The following is a 24576-nucleotide window of genomic DNA, read 5'->3' as shown; positions in this document are numbered from 1 at the left end:
GCCCAGGGGTGGTGGGGTCACCCTCCCTGGAGGCATTCCAGAGCCATGGAGGTGTGGCAGCGAATGATGTGGTCAGTGGGCACGATGGGTGTGGGCTGGGGTTGGACTAGATGATTTTAGATGTCTTTTCCAAACTTAATCATTCTCTCATCACTCACAGCCCTCAGAGGCCTCTCACCCAAACCCTGTCCCCATTCCTCTGGCTTTTCTTGAGCCGTGTGACCACACGCTCTGCTCTCTCGGGCAGTCAGGGATGTGCATGTGCCAGGAGGTGCAGAACGTGCCTGGGGCCGGGGAGCTGCTCAGCACCACAGTGTCACCTGCATCAGCACGGGACAGGACACGTCCAGGCAGTGGCAGAGGAGCATGGCCTTGTGCAGGCAGAAGGCACAGACAGAGGTGAATGGAGGTGACAGTGCAGGACCAGGGCCATGGGGGCAGTGACAGGAGGTGACCTGCCCCAAGGGCACTGTGCAAAAGACACAGTGACACGAACAGACAATATGGGAACAGACAATATGGCCGTGCCACACAAGCAGCACCGTGGCCAATCTGCAGCACCAACAGCACGGGATGTGCCGCAGAGGTGGGCTCCTGGCCACCCCTCGGGGCACTACTCCCCGCATGACAATGTCACCTCTCCTCCTGAAAGCACTGCGTCACCAGGAGGCCCTTGTTGTCACCCCCCCCCGGCACCTGCTGACCTCCCCGGGCTGCTCGGTGCCATCTCCGGGCTTCTCGCTCCCAGCCCACGTGCACTCAGTCCCTCCCCCCGACGCACTTCCCCGCCCCACCGCCGCACTTCGGTCGTTCCCCTCTCGCGACTGCGACCGGGAGCCGACAGCCAATGAGGAGCTGGGGGCGTGCCCTCTACCCTGAGGCGAACCAATGGAAGACGGCGGGAGGGGCGATGGGCGGGGCGTTAAGCCAATAGCGCAAGGCGGGGCGGGGCGAAGGGCGGGGCTACGATGGAGCTGTCGGCGGGAGTGCGGGAGCGCGTCGCGGCGGTGCACGGCGGTGCGGAGCTTTCGGAGCGGCTGCGGCGGTACGACGGCTGGGCCGGGCGCTACGAGCAGGATGTGGCCGCGCTGGACTACCGCGCTCCGTACCTGGCCGCCGCTTCGCTCGCCTTCGCCTTCCCTTCGCCGCCCGCCGAGGCGCGGGTGCTGGACGTGGCGTGCGGCACCGGGCTCGTAGCGCGGGAGGTACGGGGCGGGCGGGGGCGGGGGGAGAGGAGCGGTCCTCCCATCCTCCCGGCTGCCCGTCCGTCCCGCAGCTGCAACGCCGCGGGTTCCGCTGCCTGCACGGCGTGGACGGCAGCGCCGGGATGCTGGAGCTGGCGCGGGGCACCGGGCTCTACCGGCGGCTGCAGCGCTGCGAGCTGGGCCGGGAGCCGCTGCCCGCGCCCGCAGGTAACGGACTGCACCGGGGAGCGGTGACACGCGCGCCACGTGCGCCCCACGGGTGGGTGACGTGTGCGCCCCGCAGAGCACTACGACGCCGTGACGCTGGTGGGAGCTCTGGGCGAAGGGCAGGTGCCGAGCTCGGCACTGCCGGAGCTGTTGCGTGTCACCAAGGCAGGTGAGGCAGTGTGCCCGCACTGAGCTCTGGCAATGGGGCGACGTGTCCCGGCTAGGGCCGAGCTGGGGGACGCGGCGCTGGCAGCAGCAGGCCGCTGTCACCCGCCCGCTGTTGGCAGGGGGCTTCTTGTGCCTGACCACCCGCAGCAACCCCTCGAACCGGCGCTACCGGGCTGAGCTGGAGGCCGTGCTGCAGCGCCTGGAGCAGCAGGGCGCGTGGCAGCACGTGATGGTGCAAGAGGTGCCACGCTGGGAGAGGGCCACCTCCGAGGAGGAGGAGAACATCCAGGGCAGCGGTTACATCTCTGGCGTGGTCTACATCTACCGCAAGTGCCCCATCCCACCCCCCCAGGAGGGCTGAGAACCCAGAAGGGTTTCAGCGCAGTGCCTGCTGCTGTGCCACCCCAAGGTGTCCCCCGTCCGATGGCCATGCCACCTCCTGGTGCCAGGTTCAAACACCAGAGCTCCTTCCCAGCACCTCAGTTCCCATCCCCACTGTGACACCCCACAGGTCCCTCCGGTGGCACAGAGCCATCCTTGTGTCCTCATAGTGCACACCTCCCTCATGGCCACGGTCACCACCTGGATCCTGCCCAATCACCCCTGTTCCAGACCCCAGCTCTGTGCCTGGGGAGGTCCCCATGGCCACGTCCTGCAGCGACATCATCCCACCCCACACACCAAGGTGACAGAGACTGACTGCACGAGGAGCAGCTGTGACAGCACGACGCTCGCCCAGGGAAGTTTCCAAGCACCGTCAGCCTTTCATCCCACTGCGCCTGCTTAAGCCCTCATTTTCCTATGGCTTTGTGGCTAATGGGCCGGGTGGGAAATGAACCTGGAAGAGGCTTCAGGGTGGCTGTTCCCCACCCCAGAGCCACCCGCATCTCTTGCCCATCCTGTTCCCCACACCCCTCGAGTGGTGTCTCCACCTCTTCCTCCTCCACTGCTTCCTTGGGAAGTTTTTTACCCAAATCTCCCACTGAAATCTTGCTGTTTTCCTTCCCGCAGACCTGCTGCTGCTTGTCACATTCCCATGGATGTGAGGAGCATCCATGTGATTTCCTCCCTCAATGCACCTTGGCTCCATCAGCAGTGGCTCTGCAGCTGTCAGAGCATGCAGCACTCAGTGGCTGTGCCGATGCCACCACTGCAGGAGCTGAGCCCATGGTTTCAGAGCACCCAAGCACGCTGGGCTGGATGTGCTGAATGCATTTTGACCCCATGCGCACCACCCTCCTTGTCTGGGCTCTGGTGTGCATTGACTCCCCATGTCGTGGTGTTGTGGTGCGGGACCCAACTCCCCTCAGTGTCACAGGCACTGACCCTTTGTCCCCAGCACTGCCCCTGAGCTGGGTGGCCGGGAGTCAGAGCTGTCCTTCTCCTGTGCTTGGCTATTAAATAAACCCCATGTGCAGTGCGTGACTGGGGTGTGTGGTTCCTCGTGCAGGGCCATCCGGCAGGGTGGGAATGTGGCACAGCAAGCCCTTGAGCTGCCCACAGGGGTGTGAGTGCAGTAGGAAGTGTCACAATACAGCTTCAAAACGAGCCCAGGTGGCACCAAGACCTTTATAGAACTGGGAGCAGCAGCAGTGCCCCGGGAGGGCAGCAGGATGGGGCCACGCGCTGTCACCAGCCCATGGGAAGGGCAAAGCTTGAGGGGACACAGCCGGCGTGGGGATGTGGTGCACAGGCAGGGGATGCAGGATGCAGGTGAGATGAGGATCACGGTGCTGTGCCCAAGAGCCGGTGCCCAGCTGGGGCAGCTCACACATAGTCCTTCATGGGGTAGCCCATGGGGCCACAGCCCTTCACTGCACGGTATGACCTGGGGTAGTGGTCCTGCTCCACGGGCGGCCCCGAGCAGCACAGGATACCCCCACCCAGCAGCTGCAGGGCACTGGAGGCCCACCCGATGTACAGGGCAGCCCCCAGCTCTCTCTTGAGGGCCTCGGGCACCATGGGGTTGTAGAAGTTGGTGACAATGCTGTTGGCAGACCAGGAGACGGGGATGAGCAGCACGATGCCGGCCAGCACGAAGATGGCCCCCGCCACGATGGAAACGCGGCCCTTGGAGCTCTTGTCCTCCATGCAGCGCGTGCAGTCAGCCCCTGAGATGGCAGTGAGGAGGCCGAGGAAGGCCACGATGATGGAGGTGATCACCAGCGCACGGGCGGCCTGCAGGTCGGAGGTGAGGTCCAGCAGAGAGTCGTACGCCTTGCACTGCATCTGCCCCGTGCTCTCGTAGACGCAGTTCATCCACAGCCCTTCCCAGAAGACCTGGGCCACCACGATGTTGTAACCGATGAAGGCTGTCACCTTCCACATGGGCAGCGCGCAGGTGAGGATGGAGCCCAGCCAGCCCAGCACGGCCAGCACCAGCCCGCCCAGCTGCATCGACATCATCGCCATCAGCACCTGCAGGGACAGGCACAGCCATCGTGTCACACACATGAGCACCGAGCCGCTCTGAGCACCCCACTGCCATCCGGATTTAAACGGCTGCAGGATGCATGGGGATGTGTCATGCACGGGGCATTGCTGCAGGGCACCACGGGGACACATTCTGCACGGGGTATTGCTGCAGGGCACCACGGGGACACATCCTGCACGGGGCATTGCTGCAAAGCCGCACGGGGATACGCACTTCATGGAGCATTGCTGCAGGGCTGCATGGGGACCTGTCCTGCAGTGAGCTCCCAGGTCCAGAGGAGGCTGAGCTGCAGGAACCCAAGTGAATCATGCTTTCATCCAAAGTGTCTCTGCAGCACAGGACACTCCTCACAGCTGCTCCAGCTGCACTCTGCCCTTGGTGGCCGCGCTGCAGTACTCTTTGGACCCTCTGGGTTTCCTGTCTGGGGTGCTGGGAATGGGCACGAGCCCAGGTCTGCCTGTGATACCAGCTGCAGGGCTCAGCATTTTCAGCGATACCAGCTCCTCATCCTTTGGAGAAGCTGCACCAGGAGCATGTTTGTCAACCCAAGGCTGGCCCAACCCTCCCAGGGCACTATAGAGACAGGGCCACTGTGGACAAAGGGGGCTGGTCTGGGATGGGGGACTGTAGGGCACAGACCACAGCACCACACCATGACTGTAGGTTTATCTCGAGTCAATGCTCGGCCCCATGTAGGGCAGACCCTATGAGGGGCCAGGACCCACACTTCACAACTAGGGAGCAGCTGAGTTTTTATGGCCCTGGTGTGGCAGTGGGTATCGGCTGTGCCTGGCACACCCTGCAGCTGTTCCAGGTTTCGCCACGGTTTTCCTGCTCCCAGTTTCGGTTTCTGTGGCCTCTCCTGCCCGGCTGTGCTCCCAATCTGTCCCCACACCTCTCACCCACTGTCATTGTACTGTGGCAGGCACCTGGCTGAGCCTGGGCTTGGTGTTAGGGCTGACAATGATGTCCTTCTCTCTCAAGAGAAGAAAGGAGCCAGGGCTGAGATGAAGGGCAGCCACCCCTGGTGCCACACAGCCAGTGAGACAGGGGCTGGTGGGTGCTCCAGCAAGTATCCCCGTCACAGTGGGTGTCCTTGCTGGGGACAGGCAGTGAGCATGTAGATCCTGGCACAGACTTGGATCATCAGCCTCCTGTTGCAGACAATCGCCACCATTTCCAACATATTTGGGCTGCCCACTTCCATACCCATCCCAGCTATGTGCTGGAGCTGGGAGCCCCTGAATTCCCCGCTGAGCACCAGAGCCTCACAGTCCAGATCCTCTGCCCCATGGTGGGCACTGCGTGCTGTCCCTGTGTGCCCCAAGCCACCAGTGAAGGACATTCCCAGGGCTGGCCGCATGCAGGATGCACACTGGCACAGTTCCAACGCTAGAAGGCAGATAGGCAAAACACTGCTGTCACCCACACCAGCCCCAAGGTGCTTCCAAGCAGCCCTGGGGCATCCCAACCCATCCCAACGCCCCGCGTCCTGCTGGCGCCCGCCTCTCCTTCCTGCTCGGCGCAGCCGGTCAGACAGGAGCAGCACAGGGCGATGGCCCCAATGCCGGGGGCCCTGTGATAGCACAGGGCAGCTTCAGTGCTGTAAAGGCATCTCACTGCTGAGCTACCCTGTCACTTCCCCAGGTGGCCCAAGAGGGGAGTGCGGCTGTGCTAGGTCCAGGGGTGAGGAGCAGGGGGAGGGAGGCTGGGGCTGTCCCTCCAGATTTGGGATATTTCGTGCTGGCATTCTCCAGACATGCAGTGTGCAGCTTGGAACCCGCAGGTCACCGCATCACTGAGGACAGCGGATAAAGACAACGGAGCACAGTGGGTGCAGCACTGTCATTTAATGCGGGATGGCTGCAGCAGTGTTGGGCGCTGCCGCACTGGGGGTAGCACGAGCCCACAGGTGCTCCTGCCCCATGGATGGGAGAAGTGCAGCGCAGAGCCTGGTGCCGCCTCCCCGACCGGTTCTCCCAGCCTGGCCACTGCCTTCCCACTCCCAGGATAATGATACCCGCGCCCCGGAGAGCTGCCGAGAGAAATCCCAAGAGCATACAGCCAGGCGAGATCCCCGAAAGTAGGTCAAAGTAAGAACTGGGAGCACGAGAGGGGAAGAGCAGCAAACGCCCCTCAAGATTGCGTTGCGTGTCACTGAGACACCACGTCCTCTGGACACGAGGGTCAGACCCGAGGGACATCTCCTGGGGATTCTCTCCATCCTCCGCAGCGGTGTTAGGACAAGTCGCAGCCGCACAGAGCCGCGTGTCCCCGGTGGGACAGCACCCCCCAACCCCTGCTGAGGAGATGCCGCGCGTGCCCCCGAGCTGTCGGGCAGGCGGCCAGGACGGCAGCGTGTTGTTCCCATCCCAGCAGGATTAAAGAACCAGCTCCAATCCCGGCGAACAAAGGCGGCTCTGTCTGCCCCCCTTGCTCCATCCCCTCTGCAGCACCCCGGCCCCAGACCCGCTCCCCGCGGGGCATCCCCACCCGGCGTGGTGCGGTGGCCCTACACGTAGTTGCTGGCTGGCAGCGAGCGTGCCGCGCTGTACTTGGCGCAGTAGGGCTTCTCGCCGCGCGGCGGGCAGGTGCAGCACAGCATGGCCCCCCCCAGCAGCAGCAGTGCAGAGGCAGCCCAGCCCACGTAGAGCGATGAGCCCAGTTCCCGCTTCTGGGAGTCGGCCACCAGCGGGTCGTAGAAGTCCCGGATGATGGCATTGGCCGACCAGCAGATGGGGATGAGGATGAGGACGCCAGCGACGATGAAGGTGATGCCGGAGAGGATCATCACCTTGGCCTTGGCCGTCTCGTCCTCCACGCAGGTGGTGCACTTGCCGCCGGTGATGGCAAGCAGCGTGCCCAGCACGGCCAGCACGATGGCCACCACCAGCAGCGCGCGGGCGGCCTGCAGGTCCTGCGGCAGGGCCAGCATGGAGTCGTACACCCGGCACTGCATCTGCCCCGTGCTCTGCACCACGCAGTTCATCCACAGCCCTTCCCAGATGATCTGAGCCACCACGATGTTGTTGCCCACGAAGGCGGTCTCGCGCCACATGGGCAGCGCGCAGCAGAGGATGGACGCCAGCCAGCCGATGACAGACAGGGCGATGCCCAGCACCTGCAGCCCCATGGAGGCCATCGCTCTCCGCCACGCAGTGCCGCCCGCCGGGACCATGCCGGGCGTTATATGCCCTCGCCGAGGGAGGAGCTGCGTCGCCGCCCACCACCCCGCGAGCGCCGGATGGAGGGGTAGAACCAGTTTCCCAGGATTCCTCTGCTCGCATTTCTCCCCACGGCCATGACACCCAATCGCTGCTCCCACGGACGGCGCAGGGGAGCGGGAATAAGGCCACCCAGGAGCAGGAGCACGGCCGCACGCTGCCCGCGGGCAGGAGGTGCCCGGGGTGAGCCACAGTGCCAACATCTGGGATGACACTGAGGGCAACAGTGACATTGAGGGCAACAGTGGCATCTGGGGTGGGGATTTCTCCAGCATCACTCCCAGTTTCTCCTCATCGCCTCCTTCTCCATGACCTGCATGGATACCTCCATGCTTCTGTGCCTCAGTTTCCTCTTCATAGCTCATGCCCTTGCCTCCATGGGCCTGTGCCAGCCCCGTGCTGGGCTCCGTGCCGGCAGGGCACAAGCACCTCTTGTTTGTTCCTTGGCATCATACAAGCACTTCCCATCCCTCCACTGGGCCTCAGGCAGGAGACACCTCCCCACCAAGCTCCACAAACCGGTCGGAGCTGCCACAGAACAGAGACAGCACTGCTCAGAGTGGGCAGGGGCGGCCCCCAGCACAGCAGCCCCTCACACATGCATACCTCTCCCCACTGAGCCCCTCGGCATGTGAACAGAGCAGCACAAAGCCAGACAGAACACAAGGACAGATATTGCACCACTCCCCCTCCAGCTTAATGATAGCAGGGCACGAGGTTATCTCGGTTTCCCAAGCACACAGGCACAGGTGGATAAGGTATCAGGGAAACCCAGTGGGGTCAGAGAGGCCAGCCCCCACCAGCCACTGCATCCTCAGACTTGCTGGTGAAGCATGACAACAGTTTGCTGATACAGTTAATCACTAATTAATTCTAATTGTTGATCACAATGGGCTCTGGAGCTGCCTCTGACCACACGGGATGTCTGTGGGCACAGAGGAGGCTGCAGCTCCAACAGACTGCCTGTGTGCTCAGCGGTGGCTGCGGCTCAGTGGTCCATACGTGGTCCACACCAATAGGATGCCACCAGTGCCGTGGCTGAGAACACCAGTGTCCAGCCAGGCCAGGAAATGGGGACACTTGGGTCTTGCTGCAGCCCTCCCCACTGGCAGTCTGGGGAAGCCACCACCTGCCAAGGTGTGCTGGGATGTTCATCCATCCATCCATCCATCCCTCCCTCCCTCCATCCATCCATCCACACATCTGGAGCGCCCACATTGCTGGCATACCAGCGTGCCCACCATGGAGCCGAAGGGCAGTCAGGGCTCCCTGTAATCAGTGGGGCGGCGGCACAGACCCACCCACCCCACAGCATCCCCTGCCTGAGGCAGCCCTGTGGGACGCAATGCCAGGGCCGGACCTGCCCCGGGCTGGATGTGGCTTGGGCTCACCGCCGGCTGCACCAACCACACCGTCATTTGGGGCTGCAGCGGGCGTGCACACACGTGTGCATAGCTCCATAGGAAAAGCCTAGCCCTGCGTGGGCCATGTCCCTGCAGGGCCTGGGGCCATGCCTGGGTCTGGGAACAAATGTCGAGATAGGAGTGGGACACGGCCATGCGCTACACGGCAATGCTGGAGCCACAGCAGGCGCCTGCACGGCTATGTGACAGCTGATGACCATAATTAAAGCCAGAACATGACCTCCAAGTGGTGCCTGTCACCGAGAAGGAGCCCTCATGCCCTTCCCGTGACCCCAAGGCACCCCATGTCCCAGCACTGCCACTGGTGCAGGGCTCGGTGACAGCAACTGGAGCTGGAGCATGCCACCCACCTGCACACAGCAGGAGCCCCTCCACACCAAAACAAGAGGGGGCCATGCCACAGCCCCACAGCCAGGTGCTGAGCCCACCTCAGGGCAGGGACAGAGATCCGGGCAGTCCCCGCTCACCACAATGCTCAGTGCCACAGGGTCACGGAAGGATCTGCCCCGGGCCCGACCTTGTGCCACACCGAGGACACCTGCGGGGACGGGGCTGGCAGATGTCCCCGTGTCAGACGTCGACAGCGTTTCCCCCTCTCCCTCGACCCCACGTTCTCTCTGAGCAAACAACCGCGCCGCGTACCTCGAGGTCCCAACGGGGCGAGCAGAGGGAGCCGGGCTGGGAGCGGGGGCTGTGCTGGAGCCGGCGCAGTGCCGAGCAGCCTCTCCCCGCCGCACGCACAGGGATTAGTTACCCACGGTCCTCAGAGACTCAATGTTCCCGAAAAGCTTGTGCCTGACATAAACCCCCCCTGACCGTCTGAAATGTGCACACTAAGGTTGTTTTTCTCTACCTGAAAGCAAAGGTTTCCAGACTCAGCCAAGAGCCCATGGAAAGCGCTGTGCAAAGGAACTGCTGCCAGGAGCGGGAGCTTTAGCCTCGAGTCACCAAGAAAACAAACCCCCTATCCACTTACTGAGCAAAAAGCAGCCCCAAATGGGCAAGAGCACTGCTAAGCCAAAGGGACGTGTGAGCCAGCAGCCGCGTCCCGGGAAGGTGACACGTTGGACGCAGCACGACGGGCGTGAGGGGTCCGCGTGCGGGCGACGCTCGGGGGATGGCACGGCAGCAAATCCCGGGCCCGGACTGAGCCCTTCGGGGTGGGGATGCCCCGGGCACGCCGCAGTGTGGGGCGCACCGCCAGCCCCTTGCGAGGCCCCGCACAGCAGTCCCCGCCCCACTGCCAGACAGAGCTGCCATTGATGCCGGAGCCGCCTTACCTGCTCCTCGCCGCCGCCAAAGGGGCTTCAACAATGGACGACTGTGTGCCCTGGCCGGGGCAGATCGACAGCCCCGCGCCTGAAATATAAGCAGGGAGCAGCGCTCACCCCGCTGCCCCGGGGGGAACAGACGCCGGCCCCGCCGCGACCGCAACCGCGGGGGAACACCCCATGCCCCGCGCCCACCGCACCGCGCACGTGAGCGGGACGCGGCCCCGCGGTGCCCGGGGCGGTTTCTGCTGCTGCTGCTGCGCCGTCACCCGCCCGAGGCGGCCGGCGCTCCGAGACGCACGTGTGGACCGGGATGGGGACGGGGACGGGGATGGGGATGGGAACGGGGTCACCCACGGTGGCTGTCCCCAGGTACATTGCTCGTGGAGAAGGGCCACCAGCATGGCAAAGCTCGCACATCCCTTGGGTCTGACCTTCACGTGGAGTCACGACGGCAAAGCCATCCCCGTGGCACCGTGTGGCCCCTCTGGTCCCTGTCACTGGGAGTGTTTTGCCCCATCCCGTCTGAGCTGCAAGGGGTCAGCTGCACCGGGGGGCACACGGGACCCCCGCAGACCTGCCACCCCCTTGGCTGTTTCGGGTAAACACCATCAGGCTGCATTCCTCACCACAGGAATGTGTCCCAAAGCGTGCGGCGGCCGGCACCCCGAAACCCTGGTGATTTGCCCCTTCCTCTGCCGTGAGTCAGGCAGCCCCAGGCCGGCGGCACAGCGTGCACACAGCCTGTACTTTGGGCAATTTGGGATGATGGGGTGGGGAGGCGGCACGGCGCGTGGGGGCTGATTGCAGGGCAGTTGTCACCCCGCTCCCGTGCCCCTGCCCCACAGCGCTGCGTGGGACATCCCCTGCCCCAGGTCCTTCCCCTGCCCCTCTGTGTGTGTGTGTGCACCTGTCTGCTTGTGCTTTCATTCCTGCTCTGTGTGTGCTGCCCTATGTGTGAACCTGTGTCTGCATTCAGGGCTGTACAGGTGAGTGCTGTGCTTGTGCACATTCCCCCACGGGTACCCTCCTGTGTGTGTGCTGGGTGTGCAAGCAGACGTGTGTCCGTGCATCTGCTGCGTCTGTCTGCCTGTTTACCTCTCTGTATGTATGTGCACCTGTGCCTTTCTCTTTGTGTCCATGTGTACCTCTGTGTGCACACCCGTGCACGATATTCTGCGCATGTGTGCACCTGTGCACCTGTGCCTTTCCCTCTCTGTGTCTGCGCAGCTGTGTCCGTGCATCCCAGCCGGCAGGGGGGGTGAGTTTCGGTGTGTGCACAGTGTCTGCTGTGCACCCAGTGCCTGCTCACCCTGAGGTTTGTTGTGCCCCAGCTCCATCCTCGGGATGGTTGGGCACACCCCTCAGCAGCATCTCACCAGGTGAGAGCCCCTGGGGTGTTCCACGGGGACCCCACAGGACCCCCACGTGCCCACCAACCCCGTGGGGTGCGGTGGAGTGGCTGGGTGCCACGGGGAGCCAGGGCCGGGCACGGGGTGCTGCAGTGCAATGCAGTGCTGGATGCACCCCAACCGAGGGTGCTGGTGTGCCGTGGGGCAGCAGGAGCTGATCCAGCAGAGTGGGGGTGTTGGGGTGCTGCGGGGCACAACTGAGTCAGAGCCTCCATCCATTGGGGGGCCGAGTAGGGGGGGGTGGTCTGGCCAATGTTTCACCTCCGTGCTCTGGTGTAGTTAATGAGTTGTAGGGGAGCCCTCAGCAGCGGCTGGGAACAGGCTGCAGCACGCCCGCGGGCACCCGTCTGCTGAGTGCAGGGGGCGAGTGCATTCCTGGGGTGGGGGCTGAAATACCTGCAGCGCTCCGGCTGTGCAGAACTGGGGAGGGGGGCGGGGATGGCTGCACACAGCAGCACCCCGCTCACTCAGGGAGCTCGCCGGGGGGACGCTGCCCCCCAGGATGGGATCGCTCACGGAGCCAGCTCACACCCGCCTTGTTTTTCCTTCTCCAGCTGCCATTGAGCCAGGCGGACAGGGTGACACTGCGGGAGCATTACGTGCTCTGTCTGCTTCCTTCAAGGACAAAATATTTGAGCACGATGAGTAAAGACATTTATCACCTGGCTGGGGATTCCCGTAGACACACCCAGGACTGCACGTCCCACAGGAGGGAACAGGGGGGCCGGGAACAGGGGGGAGGGAGGAGACGGGAGGGGACAGGAGAGGACAGGTGAGTGTGGGTTGGATGGGGGCAGTGTGGGACAGGGGGCTGCGCAGGGCCAGCAGCACAGAGCACGTCGTAGCAAGGCGAAGAGGCTGCACTTTGCACGGTGATGCAAAGGTGCCCGAGTGCTCCCTGCTCTCATTGAGCCACGGCGAGATAAGGAGCAATCTGAACAAGGATAAAAATACCGACAAGGCCATAATCTTAAATAAACTGCCTTTCTTTTGGACACTATGTTAAACGTGAGATCTGATAAAATGCTCCAGAAATACAACAGGCTGCCTACAGCATCCCTGCTGCAGAGGCCGGACTGCAAGGCTTTGGGCTCCCTCCCACCCACCTGTGCTGTGCCGTGCTGTTCCATGCCTGGTGGGGGTTTCAGCCCCCATCGCTGGCCACCTCCAGCACTACCAGTGCGAAGCTGAGGGATTCCCAGTTCTCGCTGATGCCTTTAGGGAGGCCTGGAGGGGGTCAGCAGTGGCCGTGGTCTCCCCAAAGGGCACCGATGTGTAGTGGGCACCAGGGCACACGGCAAGCCAAGAGCTATGCAGCCCCCAGCTACGCACCAGAGCCCTCCATCTCAGCGGGCTGTGACGATGGCACTCGTCCCACCCCACGCCCCGAAACCAGGCCCGTGCTGCGGTGGCCATCTCAGGTGGCTCTCCCCCTCCCTCTGCTGCGCCAGCGCCATCTCCGCAAACAAAGGGGAGGGTGTGGGACACAGCGACAGAGCCAGTGGCGAGGAGCGTCCGGCGGAGAAACCCCACCCCGGGCGGGCGCTGAGCTAACGCAGCCCGGCCCCGGCCCCGCCAGCCCTTATAAGCACAGGTGCACCCAGGTGTAAGCCGATCCCCACGGCTGCGGCAGCGAGCGGAGCACGGGGTGGTTTCGGTCAGTGGGTTCCTCTCTGCCATCGCCTGGGAGTCGGACACCATGTCTATGGGGCTGGAGATCGGTGGGGTGGCCCTGTCGGTGCTGGGCTGGCTGTGCAGCATCATCTGCTGCGCGCTGCCCATGTGGCGGGTGACGGCCTTCATCGGCAACAACATCGTGACGGCGCAGATCATCTGGGAAGGGCTGTGGATGAACTGCGTGGTGCAGAGCACGGGGCAGATGCAGTGCAAGGTGTACGACTCCATGCTGGCCCTGCCGCAGGACCTGCAGGCCGCCCGCGCGCTGCTGGTGGTGGCCATCGTGCTGGCCGTGCTGGGTCTGATGGTGGCCATCGTGGGCGCCCAGTGCACGCGCTGCGTGGAGGACGAGACCACCAAGGCCAAGATCACCATCGTCTCCGGCGTCATCTTCCTGCTCTCCGGCATCATGACCCTCATCCCCGTCTCCTGGTCGGCCAACACCATCATCCGGGATTTCTACAACCCGCTGGTAATCGACGCACAGAAGCGGGAGCTGGGCACGTCGCTCTACGTGGGCTGGGCGGCCTCTGCGCTGCTGCTCTTCGGGGGGTCCCTGCTCTGCTGCTCTTGCCCCCCCAAAGATGAGAGGTATGCGCCCAGCAAGGTGGCCTACTCTGCTCCGCGCTCCGCTGTCACCAGCTACGACAAGAGGAACTATGTGTGAGCCCCCGCGCCCCCCAGCCCAGCCTTACGGGGGGGCTCGGCCGCCCCTGCACCCACTTCCAGCCCCACCGCCAAAACCGGCACCGCCGGGGACCCTCCGCCCCGCGGGCCGGGGAGAGAGCTCCTGTCCCCGAGGGTGCCCGGCCCCGGTGGGAGCAGGCAGGGAAACGACGAGGGGGGTGGGAAAGGGGGGGGTGATGGGATAGGTGCCGGGGTCAGGGCCGGGCAGCGTGTGCGGGAGCCGGGCGGGCGGCTGTGTCAATACCAACGGTTTCATGTAAACAGAGCCGGTTTCGGGTTGCCAAGAGAGCTGTGCGGCAGCGCCAGGAGGAAGCTCCGTGCCCCCGCGCCCTGCCCCGCCGGCCCCCCCACCCCTCCCCCGCCGGCCGGGCACCATCTCTCCCTGTTACGCGTGGTCTGTACAAGTTACATTTGTCAATAAACGTGTTCTGTTTTGGTATCCATGTGTCCTTGGGCCCCTCGACGGGACTGGGGGGAACACAGGGTGAGAGCCATGAGGGGAGGTAATGGCTTCGACCCGCAGGAAGGCAGCGTGGGGCTGATCAGCATCGTGAGCGAGGACGACCCCGGCCCTGGAGCCTCAATGGGAACTGCTGCTGTGGGGAGGGCGCCTCTGCCCCCCCTTAAAAACGGGGGCACGCGCACAGAGCCGTCCCCTCACAAGGAGCAGAGCAGCACCGGGGCCGACCCCGACGACACCGGATCGGGGACGGGTTATCTCCAGCCCCTTCCCAGCGTCTCCGGCCCCTCTACGCTCTCTCTCCCTCCCGGCCCCACGCAGGGGTCTCCGGGCCGCGGGGCTCCGGCCGCTGCCCGCTGACGTCCCGCTGCCGGCACTCCCTGCCGCTCGGTACAAAGTCTGGCACTCCGGCGGCGAAGACCGGCTCCTTCCCCCCCGTAAAGGCAGGGGCGAGGCCGCATTGCACAACGCCCGTTCCCGGCCCGGCAGCGCGGTGCGGTGCGGCTCTGCCCGGCGCCGGGCGGCCCCCGCCTCCCCGCCACGCTCCAGCGGGCAGGGACAAAGCCGCAGGTGCACCGCCGCGTCCCGCTCCCCCTTTCCCCGGCCCCCGAGGCCGTCCCACGGCCGCCGTCGGAAAATCGCAGCCGAGGGGCAGGGCTGAGCGGGCGGATCGGCCGCTCCACGGCCCCGCGGGCAGAGCTCCGGGGAAAAGGGGGAGGGGGGCGGCTCAGGTTCCCCCCTGCCCCCCCCCCCACGGCACCGATAAGGATCGGCCGCGCGTCGCCGGAGCGGAGCAGCCAGCTCTCCCCGGCGGCGGTGGCGGCACAGGGAGCGGAACGCGCGGCAGATGCCGGGATGTGAGTGCGGGCTGCCCCCGCCCGCTCCCCACGTGCCGTGCCGGGGGCACGGGCGCGCGGCCAACGCGCCTGCGGCCCTCACACCGTGCCGCAGCCGGGAGCGGGGGCTGAGCCCGGGCATCGTGCGGCGGTGCGCGGGGACACGCGGGGACACGCGAGGGCGTGGGGCTCTCCGTTCGCAGCCCGCACACAGCGGGCCCGGCCCCGGCGCTGAGTCACGGCGCCGCCTGCGCTCCGCCGAGGAGTCCTCCCGCCGCCAGGGGGCGCGCGAAGCCGGCGTGGAGGCGTGGTCGCCTTCACGTGACGTCACAGCTGAGCGCCGCCCTTCCGCCCGCCGCCATCATGCTCCGTCGTCCACCTCGGGGCCTGACTCGCGGCCCCCGCCCGCCGCCCGGAGCCCGCTCCGCCGTGACGTAAGGGCCCGTCCGCGCTCGGGGCGGGGACGGGAGGGGTGGGGGATCCCGCTAGGAGGGGCTGTGCTTTACGAGCCCCCGCCTCGGCACTAACCCCGCCCCCTTCCCTGCCCCCCTTCCTTCGCGGTCCGTTCTCTACGCGCGCCTCGCGCGCGGCCCCGCCCCCACCCGCCTGCCCCTCCCCGCTCTCCCCTGCCCCGACCTCGCTCTCTCCTCAGGGCTGTGCCGCTGGCCCACGCCGAGGTGGGGGTCCGGGGCACGCGCCCACCCCTGGTGCTGCTCCACGGCCTCTTCGGCAACCACGGCAACTTCCAGACTGTGGCCAAGGCGCTGGTACAGCGAGGTGGTGGCCAGGTGAGGCCACGGGGGACATCCGTGGAACCTCTGCTCGTGGGCAGTCCCACAGATGTGGGAGCCGTGAGCAGCGCCCGGCCCCAGGTGATGCAGTGTTCTCCTGGCTGGATAGGTGCTGACAGTGGATGCACGCAACCACGGCAGCAGCCCCCACAGCCCGCTGATGACGTTTGAGGCGATGAGCTTGGACGTGCAGCACCTTCTAGCCCACCTGGGAATTCCCAAATGCATCCTCGTGGGACACAGCATGGGTGGCAAGACCGCCATGGTGCTGGCCTTACAGCGGGTGGGTGCTCCTGGCAGTGGGACGGGGCTCGGTGAGTGTTGGAGGTGGCACTGAGAGGGGCAGTGCTGCTGTGTCTGTGAGCCCATGTGGTGAGTGGCTACCCCAGCACTGCCCTTCTCAGAGCTGTGAGCCAGGCTGCAGGGCTCTGCGCTCAGCCCACCACACTAGCACCAATTGCACAGGAACTCGCAGGTCTCGTGTACAGAGGTGCAGGGAAATAAGACGTAAAGGAAGGGTTTGTGGAGCTGTCTGTTAGGGCAGGAGGGAGCTAAAAGCCTTCAGAGAGCCTTGTTGGGAGCAGAGCCTTGTGCCTGGTCTCACTGTTCAGAACAGGGCTGAGAAATATCAGCTCACATCCAGTCTGCTCTGTGTCCCCAGCCAGACTTGGTGGAGCGCCTTATCTCCGTAGACATCAGTCCCACTCCGACAACGCTTATCTCTGAGTTCTCTGCCTACGTTGCTGCCATGAAGTCAGTGATCATCCCAGCTGGTCTGTCCCGCTCTGCAGCCCGCCAGCTGGCTGACACTCAGCTGAGTTCTGTGGTCCAGGTGCGAAATCCTTTTCCTAGAAAGGGGCTTCTGCCCTTAGCCTGTTTCTGGGACCCTTCATTCCTGCCAGTTCAGTGCTGACCTGGGCAGCTGGGTCACAAGGGCTGCAGGGGAACTGGGGAACATGACATGTGTGGGCTGTGAGACAGGTAGGACAGAGGGTACCAGCACATCCCAAGGGTTCGTTGCTCTCACTGAAGAGTGTGTGATCTGCTGGCACGTTCCCCTTTTGTGCAGCACCCTCAGGTGAGACAGTTTCTTCTCACCAACCTGGTGGAACTGGAGGGACGCTACGTCTGGAGAGTGAACCTGGATGCTATTTCCCATCACATGGAAGATATAATGAGCTTCCCTGTCTTCCACAAGCCATATCCTGGCCCTGCATTGTTTTTGGGAGGATCCAACTCACCCTATATCAGGTGAGACTGAATTGAATCTGTTCAAAGTCTGTGGTCTGACCCCTTGTGCCATTCTGCAGCTGTTGAAGCTGGGAGAAAGCACCGAGGTAGGGAATGTCCTGGAGTGAATTCTGTGCCTCCAGCAGCCAGTGACATCGATGTGCTTGGGAGTGAAGTGGAACCTGAGGGCAGCCCCAGGCCTTCTTAGCAGTGATGGAAAGGGTGTGGTCAGACCTGAAGTCCCTCTGCTTGCGACAGGTGGAGGAAAGCATCTGGATGGACCTCTGATCCCACTTCTCATGCTGTGTTCCCTTGTCCTGCAGCTCCGCAGATTACCCGGAGATCCAACGCCTGTTCCCCAAAGCAGATGTCCGGTTCATTGAAGGTGCAGGCCACATAGTCCATCAAGACAAGTTTGAGGAGTTTGTCACTGCTGTCCTCAGTTTCTTGCCACCCCCATAGTGCTGGCCACCAGGGTTTCTGCAAGCACCGCATGGGATCCAAGGAGTTATGGGCAGTGCAAGGAGAGGGTCAGCCCAGAGCTGCTGCCACCTTTGGAGTCCGAGGACATCTCTCATCCCTGCTTGCACGGAGCCAGAGCAGAGAGATCTCAGGGCCCAGCCCTCCAAGCCCTCCTGCCACCTCCCAGGGACACAAGGTGGCACTGGCCCAGGATGTGACCTGCATGCACCTAAGTGCTTTGGACACAAGGAGGTGGCAGTAGAGCCCTCTTTCTATCACCGTACCACCTGGTGCTGCAGCTGCCAGTGATTTGCAGCACTTGCAATAAACCTGAATCCATGCCAAGGCAGAGAATGGTTTGGATGTGGCTGTGGAGAAGGGGAGAGCTATAGGCCCAGGAAAAGTCTTTCACTGGAGGGGGTGGTGATGGGAGCTGTCAGCTGTGCTGTTAATGCAGGTTTAAGGATCCCAGAGGAAATCACTTCCCTCCACCACCTCCGAGGCAGGGGGAGGATGTGGAGGAAACTGCCTCTTGAGAGAGGCCATCACGGGCTGCAGAAGGGAGCTGTGAGGAAGGAGTGGGAGCATGGTATCCACCCTGCTCTGTTTTGGGCTTCAGGCCTCTGTATGGAAGGGGTTTGCATTCACTTTCTCTCCCATGTTCAGCCCAAGGAGATGGGAACCAGAAGAGCACACGGGGCAGAAACTGGAGATGCACAGGGTCACCAGGGCATGAGGCAGCTCTGCTGCAAGGGCAAAACATATCTCTTGCACAGTGCTGGGCAAGGAGGGATGCATGAGGCAGAAAAGAGAGCAGTCCATGTCCCAGCAGCACAGGGAGCAGATGCACGCTAAGCAGTTACGTTTTTCACAGCACCTGACTTCCCTCTGCCTCCTTGATGTGCAGGTACTTGGGGAGCATTCGCTGCTGGCCCTGGCTGTGCACTGTGGGCCTGGAGGACCCCTCAGAACTTGTCAGGTCCTGACTGAGCAACCCTGGGTAACGTATGGAGGTCACGAGGTTTGAGATCCCCGTGGGGTAAATTAAAGTGAAGCAACACTAACCATTTGGTTAACAGTTTTATTCAATCGAAGGGTGGCTTCGTGTTTGCCTGAGAAACGTAGTTATTGGTGCTACATAAGAAATGCCCTTTTAGCAGTAATGTGTGATTCTGTGCCTTGCATTATGTTCTCATATAACTTGAGAAATAAACAAAGATAGAAAAGAGAGAGCCACCACCCTTGGATCCAGAAATGTTGCATCATTCCTTTGCCTTTTATGTGCTTGCCTCACCGCCCCCCCCCCGCCTCCCAAGCAGGAGCTCAGTTCTTCAGAATGTTCCAGAAATGAGTCTGGCAGCCTGTGCACCAGGAGGCTGTGCAAGCACAAAGACCATGGTCACACTGGAAAGGACAGGAGGGAGCTGTCAGTGCGTGGGGGTGTAAGCAGAGCCCATCTCTGCCCCATAGCAGCTGCGTACAGGGGACAGCCAGCAGCCCCCTGCCCCACTGCCAGGGCCTCGCACTACTGGCTGCTCTCACCTGCCATCAGCCCTAAGCCCCTGGCCCCCAGCAGCTGCTTCTTGGAAGGGAGAAAAGAAATTGGAAGTATTTTGCTTTTTATTTCCTCCTTTGGCCTTTGTCACCACCCACCAGAGCCCCGCTGGGCTCAGCCCTGCGCAGTCACAGCCCCTCTCACACCTCCCCCTGTGAGTGCAGCCCACCCAGCACCCAAAGCTGTTGGCACTGTTGGGTGAGGAGGTGTGGTGCTCAGTACTACACGGCAGTGCCACTTACTCCTCCTGGGTAAGGAAACTTGGCCACTTCTCAGCCAATAGCTGCCAGCCCATGTCCACAAGATCCCAGTGACCTCCAAACATGCTGGGAGCAGGCTCGGCTCATCCCTTCCTTGCTTTGCTCCATCCAAATGCCACAGTGCTCTGGGCAGCACAGGGCAGAGGACAGGGCCTGCAGCTGGGCTTGGCCTAGAGCTAGGAACAGGCACTGTGCTGCTTCCTTGGGCACGTGAGCAGGGGACAGCCCACCCACCCTCGTGCGTAAGGTAGAGCTGTGCTTGCTTTGCTGTGTGCCCTCAGCTGGCTTCAGGACACAGAAACTGGGATCCCTCTGCCTGGGGAGGTGAGGGTACACCTCTGGGTGAACCTCTGACCACATTTCCCATGCTGTGTTCTCTTGTCCTGCATCTATTGAGCTGTTAGATGTGGATTTAAGGATCCTTCGTGGCTCAGAGGAGCCACCTCTGAGGCAGCAGGAGGAGATGGAGGAAACTGCCTCCTGAGAGAGACTGTGCCATGGGCTGCCAAAGGGAACTGTAAGGAAGGAGCAGTGGGAGCATGGATAATCACCCTGTTCTGCTTTGGGCTTCAGGCCTGTGTACGGAAGGGGTTTGAGTTCACTTTCTCTGCAGGTTGAGCCCACGGAGATGGGAACCTGGAGAGCACACGGGACAGAAAGTGGAGATGTGCAGGGAGCCCGGGGCATGAGGCAGCTCCGCTGCTGCTGCGGGCCATGGCCCACCCACCACGGGCTGGAGGCAGAGGAGAGGTGCTGTCATGTTCTAATCCTTTTATTAATCAATGAGTCAAGTCAGAGGCAGGACAGAAGTGGCTCTCAGAACGATGGATGCGCTCTGTCACAAATGGGAGATGCTTGCTTCACAGGCTTCGGGGCAGTAAAGAGAGATGTTCACCAGGTGTGTGCATAGTGTTCGAGCACCCAGTATCTTTGCTGCTCCCCAGTAAGAATTCACTCAGTGTGAGGTTGTTCGGGGGCCACAAAAGGGAGGAAGAAGAGCAGACCAAGGACTGTTCTGTTCTGGCTCTGTAGCTGCCAAGCAGAGGGAGCAAAAGAGATTCACTGGTCTGGAGATTCACTGTTTCTGCAGAGCTGCTTTTGCCCTCTGTGTTTTTCATTTCCCTTTCTGAAGTGCATCTCTGCAACAGAGCTGCATTTCCTGAGCTGGAGCTCTCTGCTGTGATACTCCCAAATTCAAACACTTTCTCTGTCCATGTTTATTTTTTTTTAACCCGGGGAGAACATTAGATCAAAAAAGCTCCTGAGACACAGGCTGCTGCAATGACTTCCTCAGGCACTCATCTTCTAGAGCCAGTGGGAGCTGGGGATGGAGTCAGGCCCCTGCTCCCAGCATATAAGTCCTTGGGATACCAAGCCTGAGCTGTGTGCTCTAGAGCCAAGGTGTGATGGGTAACTGCTCCTGCCCACTAATAAAGTACCAACGTGCAGAGCACAAAGAAGAGGCTCTTGCAGAGGTGTGAGGTGGAAAAACTCACCGTGGGCAGATCAGAGGCCTGGGAAGAGATAGAACTTCCTGAGCATTGTAGTCCTCTCTTGTGTTGGCAGCTGTCGAGGAAAGTTTTCAAAGGAACGTTGCACCTGGAGTGAGAGAGAGCACATGGGAAAATGAAAGCAATTCCCTTTCCAGCACGGCCGCAGTGCAGCGCCTCAGGAGGCATCCCCAGGAAGGTGTGTTGGTACAAAGGATGCTGTGGGCTGCACAACCCAGCAGGTTCTTGTATGCCCACCCATGGCAGGACACTGATCCCCCTGCAGAACCCTGCCCGAGCACTTGGACCCTGTTAGAACAGAGCCTGCTTCCCAAGTTTGCAGAGAAACAGCCTGCCCTGGCCAGAGCTCTGCTGTGAGCAGGCGCCTGTTCCTGCTGCAGTACCTGTTGGCATGGCTGCATTTGCATTTAACTGCCTCACCTTTCGGAACATCTCCTGCAAGTCGCTGTTAAAGGCATGGTTTCGAAACTGCTCCACCAGCCTCTGGATAAAAAGGGAACCTTTTGTGGGACTTCTCCAGGAGACCGTATCTGAGGAGACAGAAAATGCTAAGTGTCATTCAACTGGTGTTCCCCACAGCAGCAGCAATCAACGGAGTGCCAGAGCAAGAGACTGGGGTACCTTCTGAGACCTTTGTAGTTGGCCCACCTGACCAGCAGGCCAAAGAATGGGAGAAAGACAGAGCTTTCCTGGAATGCCGGGTGTGATATTTTCCCTGCCCTCCCTGCTCCCAGTGCACGCATGTTTGCACAGCCTGGAGCCATCTGTGACCTTGCCAAACTCCCCACAGGAAAAGACAACTTCCCCCAGCTAGGCAGAGCCAGTGGGGAGTGCTGGAGCAAGGGCACAGAACTCCAGCTATGGTGGCACCCACCAGGAAAGGGATCTGGGCTTGGGGTGGCCGTGTACCCTGACATCAGGGGGACACTGTGCTCTCCAGAGGCTGCTGGAGCAATGCCTGAGCAGTGCGTGCCAGGCCACCAAATGGAGGGGACCTTGTCAGCCCACCCTGAGGAGGAGATGTGGGAGAGGGATGTGAGGTAGGGAATGGGAGCCTTCCCCGCTTGCCTTCCTTCAGACAGGAGAACTCTCCATGGAATTGCTTACCAGGTGTGGAGGAATATAAAGTGGCAAAATCACTCTCCAGGTGAGCTTCTCTGATTTTATCTTCTTCCAGCCCTGCAATGCTCACGCTATCTGAGCTGAAAAGGGGCATCTCAGGGTTGGTGGAGTCATGTACCAGCACAGATCCTACGTTACCTAAGAAGGCAGGGCCAGCCATCAGTGATCAGATCCTACGTTACCTAAGAAGGCAGGGCCAGCCATCAGTCCCTGCGGCAGGGACTCACCTCCACGGCAGCACTGGATAATGACCACTTTGGGTTTGCCCATCAGTGCCCTGCAGTGCTTGTTGTTGAAATTCTCGTAGATGGTGTTGAAGAAAAGGATGTCTGTGGTCCCATTACTCTCAGTCCCGCAGATCCCAGTGCTGTTTCCATGCGACATGAACACCAGGAAGGTGCTGTCAGAGGTCAAATGATCTTTCTGATCCGCAAACTTCTTCATAATTGTGACCATCTCCTGCAAAACACAAGGAAGAGGGAACATCAGCCACCTGAAACCAGTTGTGAGGAGATAGAGCTGCCAGCTGTGAGCAGGAGCCACTGTTACTGGGGACAGAAGTGTCTCTGTGGTGCCTGAGATCCCTCACAGCCACGTCTGCCCCAAGCCCCCCTTCTCCACTGCACACAAGGGTCTCTGCAGTCCTTTACCTGGGAAGTTACATCTTCATGGCACTCAACCTTGTAGCCCAGCCCTTCCAGCAGCTTTGTCATCTCCTTCACGTCCACTTCAGCCCCGTCCCGCTGGCTCAAGTGCTTAAACCTGGAGTTGCAGATGAGCAGGGCTCTGCGGGTTCGTCTCTCCCGTGGCAGGTATATGTCATAGATCTGTGTGAGAGAACGTGGCGAGGCACATTTGTGGGTGGGTGCAGGGGGCTTCTCTAGGGAGGCAGCAAATGGCAGCAAAGACTTAGGTATGCAGCATCCACATCTCCCTGGTCCTGCAGCATCTCCCCAAAGCTCCTGCCCTGCTCTTGGGCCACTCTTGGGTCCTTGGCAGCTTTTGCCCCCTCCAGTGGAGTGGCTGCTCCATGCTCCAGCCTTTCTTTCATCTCCTCCACCCACAGCACCTGGTTTCCCTCTGCCTCCTTGATGCGCTGGTACTCGCTTGAGGGGCACTGCTGTATCCACTGCAGGTCCTGGCTGCTAACGGGGGGGCTGGAGGAGCCCTCAGTGCTGGAGGCAGCCGGCGGTGCACCAGGGGACTCTGCAAGCACAAAGTCAGTTGCACTGGAAAGGACAGGAGAGAGCTGTCACTGTGGGGGGGGGGCAAGCAGAGCCCATCTCTGCCCCATGGCAGATACCTACAGGGGACAGTAGAGCTCTGTTGTGAGGGGTACACACCACCACAGCGCAGTGACACTGGGAACTCCTGTCCCAGTGGGCAGGGCAGGGCTGGACCTCCCTCCAGCACACCGCAGGAGGCACTGGGAGCACAATCATGGCCGGGGCACACCGTGGCCCTCCCTCTCACCTGCACCAGCACCCAGTCTCAGCTGCTCCGCCAAGCTGCCGTCGTGCTTCCTGAGGCTGCTGATGAAGATAGCACTGGCCTTAGGGCCCTTCAGACGGACGGTGTCGATGAGGCTGCGGGCCCTGTCAGTTGTCACCAGGTTGGCCTCCTGCACCTCATCCACTTCTGCCTGGTTCAGCACCTTGTGGGCCAGCAGCTCGTCCAGGAGATTGGAGACCACAGCCTTCCTCACGCGGCTCACAAAGTCTGCGCGCACTCTCAGCAGCTCCTGGTCTGTAGGGCGGCCCTGTCAGCACCCAGAGCCCCCGCGCAGCTCTGGCTCTCCCACCACCCGTGCCCACTATTCTCTTTCCCACTTCTCCCTCCCATCCCCTCACGCCCCCCAGGGTGCTTCCCGTGATGCTGCCCCCCTCTCTCTGTTGCCGGATGGCTACAGAAAGTGCCGCAGGACACGGATCCTTTGCCCAGGAGACGTGCCTTGTGCCAAGCCCATCCACTGCCATGGGCTGCGGTGTGTAAGTCTCAGCAGGGCCAGCAGGCCCCAGGCAGCTCCCACTGCACCCCCAGGGCCCCGCACCTCTGGCTGCACTCACCTGCCATCAGCCCTCAGCCCCTGCTTGCCGAACGGCTCCAGCAGCCGCTTCCCGTGCGAAAACAAAAATGAAAGTGGATCGAAGTATTTTGCTTCCCGTTTCCTTCCCTGGCCTTTGTCACCACCCACCGCAGCCCCAGCAGCCCCAGCCCAGCACAGAGAGCTGCAGCCCTGCACCGTCATGGCCCCTCACACCTCTTCGTGGGGGTGCAGCCCACCGGGCACCCGGAGCCGTGGCACTATTGGGTGGGGGGGATGGTGCCACACGGCAGTGCTGCTTACAGCTCCTGGGCCGGGGAACGTGGCCGCTTCTGACATCTGAACAACGCTCTCAGGCACAAGGTCTCATTTTGGGTGGCGCTGAGGAGCCAGGACTTGGAAGCAGTGATCCCTGTGGGTCCCCTCCCCTTCAGGATCCCATCCGTGTGACGCTGCAGCTCTGCTGTGTGCCTGGCTTGGGTTTGGGTTCTTGTGGGGAGCAGCATCCTCATCGGCAGGGGACCCACTCATGTGGTGGGGACACACCACACGTGGTGGGGAATCGAGACGGTAAGGAACACTGTGATCATAGAGAA

General features: G+C 62.1%; 6 protein-coding genes across 8 annotated transcripts; 3 read left to right on the top strand and 3 right to left on the bottom strand.

The window, feature by feature from the left end:
• Nucleotides 1-968: 968 nt before the first annotated feature.
• METTL27 (methyltransferase like 27) lies at nucleotides 969-1980 on the top strand. The gene is made up of 4 exons (XM_065732172.1): nucleotides 969-1205; nucleotides 1277-1412; nucleotides 1489-1581; nucleotides 1700-1980. The coding sequence occupies exons 1-4, from the start codon at nucleotides 969-971 to the stop codon at nucleotides 1939-1941; spliced, it is 708 nt and encodes a 235-aa protein (XP_065588244.1). The 3' UTR covers nucleotides 1942-1980.
• A 1150-nt stretch (nucleotides 1981-3130) lies between these two features.
• LOC136045666 (claudin-4-like) lies at nucleotides 3131-10011 on the bottom strand. Its single transcript, XM_065731700.1, has 2 exons — nucleotides 9943-10011; nucleotides 3131-3998 (listed from the first exon to the last, which is right to left on the bottom strand). Exon 2 carries the CDS (start codon nucleotides 3990-3992, stop codon nucleotides 3348-3350), a length of 645 nt encoding a protein of 214 aa, XP_065587772.1. The 5' UTR covers nucleotides 3993-3998; nucleotides 9943-10011; the 3' UTR covers nucleotides 3131-3347.
• Nucleotides 5850-7336, bottom strand: CLDN4 (claudin 4). The gene has a single exon (XM_065732171.1). It carries the CDS (start codon nucleotides 7190-7192, stop codon nucleotides 6527-6529), a length of 666 nt encoding a protein of 221 aa, XP_065588243.1. The 5' UTR covers nucleotides 7193-7336; the 3' UTR covers nucleotides 5850-6526.
• Nucleotides 10012-12888: 2877 nt separating the features above from the next.
• On the top strand, nucleotides 12889-14148 carry CLDN3 (claudin 3). Its single transcript, XM_065731686.1, has one exon. The coding sequence runs from the start codon at nucleotides 13045-13047 to the stop codon at nucleotides 13687-13689; it is 645 nt and encodes a 214-aa protein (XP_065587758.1). The 5' UTR covers nucleotides 12889-13044; the 3' UTR covers nucleotides 13690-14148.
• Nucleotides 14149-15356: 1208 nt separating this feature from the next.
• On the top strand, nucleotides 15357-19822 carry ABHD11 (abhydrolase domain containing 11). Of its 3 annotated transcripts, XR_010621924.1 has the most exons (7): nucleotides 15357-15439; nucleotides 15658-15793; nucleotides 15906-16079; nucleotides 16458-16628; nucleotides 16866-17047; nucleotides 17350-18003; nucleotides 19767-19822. XR_010621924.1 is itself a non-coding variant. In XM_065731684.1 (6 exons), the coding sequence occupies exons 1-6, from the start codon at nucleotides 15369-15371 to the stop codon at nucleotides 17486-17488; spliced, it is 873 nt and encodes a 290-aa protein (XP_065587756.1). In that variant the 5' UTR covers nucleotides 15357-15368; the 3' UTR covers nucleotides 17489-18343. The 3 variants fall into 3 exon arrangements, 2 of the variants coding, with proteins under 2 accessions (XP_065587756.1, XP_065587757.1); XM_065731684.1 differs by lacking the exon at nucleotides 19767-19822 and having other exon boundaries at nucleotides 17350-18343; XM_065731685.1 differs by lacking the exons at nucleotides 16458-16628; nucleotides 19767-19822 and having other exon boundaries at nucleotides 17350-18343.
• Nucleotides 18804-24071, bottom strand: LOC136045658 (caspase-1-like). Its single transcript, XM_065731683.1, has 9 exons — nucleotides 24003-24071; nucleotides 23410-23682; nucleotides 23006-23142; nucleotides 22587-22763; nucleotides 22164-22395; nucleotides 21922-22074; nucleotides 21235-21344; nucleotides 20800-20902; nucleotides 18804-20335 (listed from the first exon to the last, which is right to left on the bottom strand). The coding sequence occupies exons 1-8, from the start codon at nucleotides 24007-24009 to the stop codon at nucleotides 20810-20812; spliced, it is 1182 nt and encodes a 393-aa protein (XP_065587755.1). The 5' UTR covers nucleotides 24010-24071; the 3' UTR covers nucleotides 18804-20335; nucleotides 20800-20809.
• Between the last annotated feature and the right edge of the window lie 505 nt (nucleotides 24072-24576).

The sequence above is a fragment of the Cyrtonyx montezumae genome, unplaced genomic scaffold (genome assembly GCF_038088225.1).
Source record: "Cyrtonyx montezumae isolate F1298 unplaced genomic scaffold, pur_monq_1.0 scaffold_15, whole genome shotgun sequence".
Taxonomy (NCBI): domain Eukaryota; kingdom Metazoa; phylum Chordata; class Aves; order Galliformes; family Odontophoridae; genus Cyrtonyx; species Cyrtonyx montezumae.
Note: the sequence above shows the minus strand (reverse complement) of the source record. Positions and strands in the feature narration are given on the sequence as shown.

Excerpts from the sequence above, each read along its gene's own strand:
- METTL27 (XM_065732172.1), top strand. The coding sequence starts at position 969 with ATGGAGCTGTCGGCGGGAGTGCGGGAGCGCGTCGCGGCGGTGCACGGC. Across the intron at positions 1,413-1,488 it reads GCCGCTGCCCGCGCCCGCAG|AGCACTACGACGCCGTGACG; the intron begins GTAACGGACTGC and ends TGCGCCCCGCAG. Across the intron at positions 1,582-1,699 it reads GTTGCGTGTCACCAAGGCAG|GGGGCTTCTTGTGCCTGACC; the intron begins GTGAGGCAGTGT and ends CGCTGTTGGCAG.
- CLDN3 (XM_065731686.1), top strand. The coding sequence starts at position 13,045 with ATGTCTATGGGGCTGGAGATCGGTGGGGTGGCCCTGTCGGTGCTGGGC.
- CLDN4 (XM_065732171.1), bottom strand. The coding sequence starts at position 7,192 with ATGGTCCCGGCGGGCGGCACTGCGTGGCGGAGAGCGATGGCCTCCATG.
- LOC136045666 (XM_065731700.1), bottom strand. The coding sequence starts at position 3,992 with ATGGCGATGATGTCGATGCAGCTGGGCGGGCTGGTGCTGGCCGTGCTG.
- LOC136045658 (XM_065731683.1), bottom strand. Across the intron at positions 23,143-23,409 it reads GAGACTGGGTGCTGGTGCAG|AGTCCCCTGGTGCACCGCCG; the intron begins GTGAGAGGGAGG and ends TTGTGCTTGCAG. Across the intron at positions 22,396-22,586 it reads ATGAAGATGTAACTTCCCAG|GAGATGGTCACAATTATGAA; the intron begins GTAAAGGACTGC and ends TGTGTTTTGCAG.
- ABHD11 (XM_065731684.1), top strand. The coding sequence starts at position 15,369 with ATGCTCCGTCGTCCACCTCGGGGCCTGACTCGCGGCCCCCGCCCGCCG. Across the intron at positions 15,794-15,905 it reads TACAGCGAGGTGGTGGCCAG|GTGCTGACAGTGGATGCACG; the intron begins GTGAGGCCACGG and ends CTGGCTGGATAG. Across the intron at positions 17,048-17,349 it reads TCCAACTCACCCTATATCAG|CTCCGCAGATTACCCGGAGA; the intron begins GTGAGACTGAAT and ends CTTGTCCTGCAG.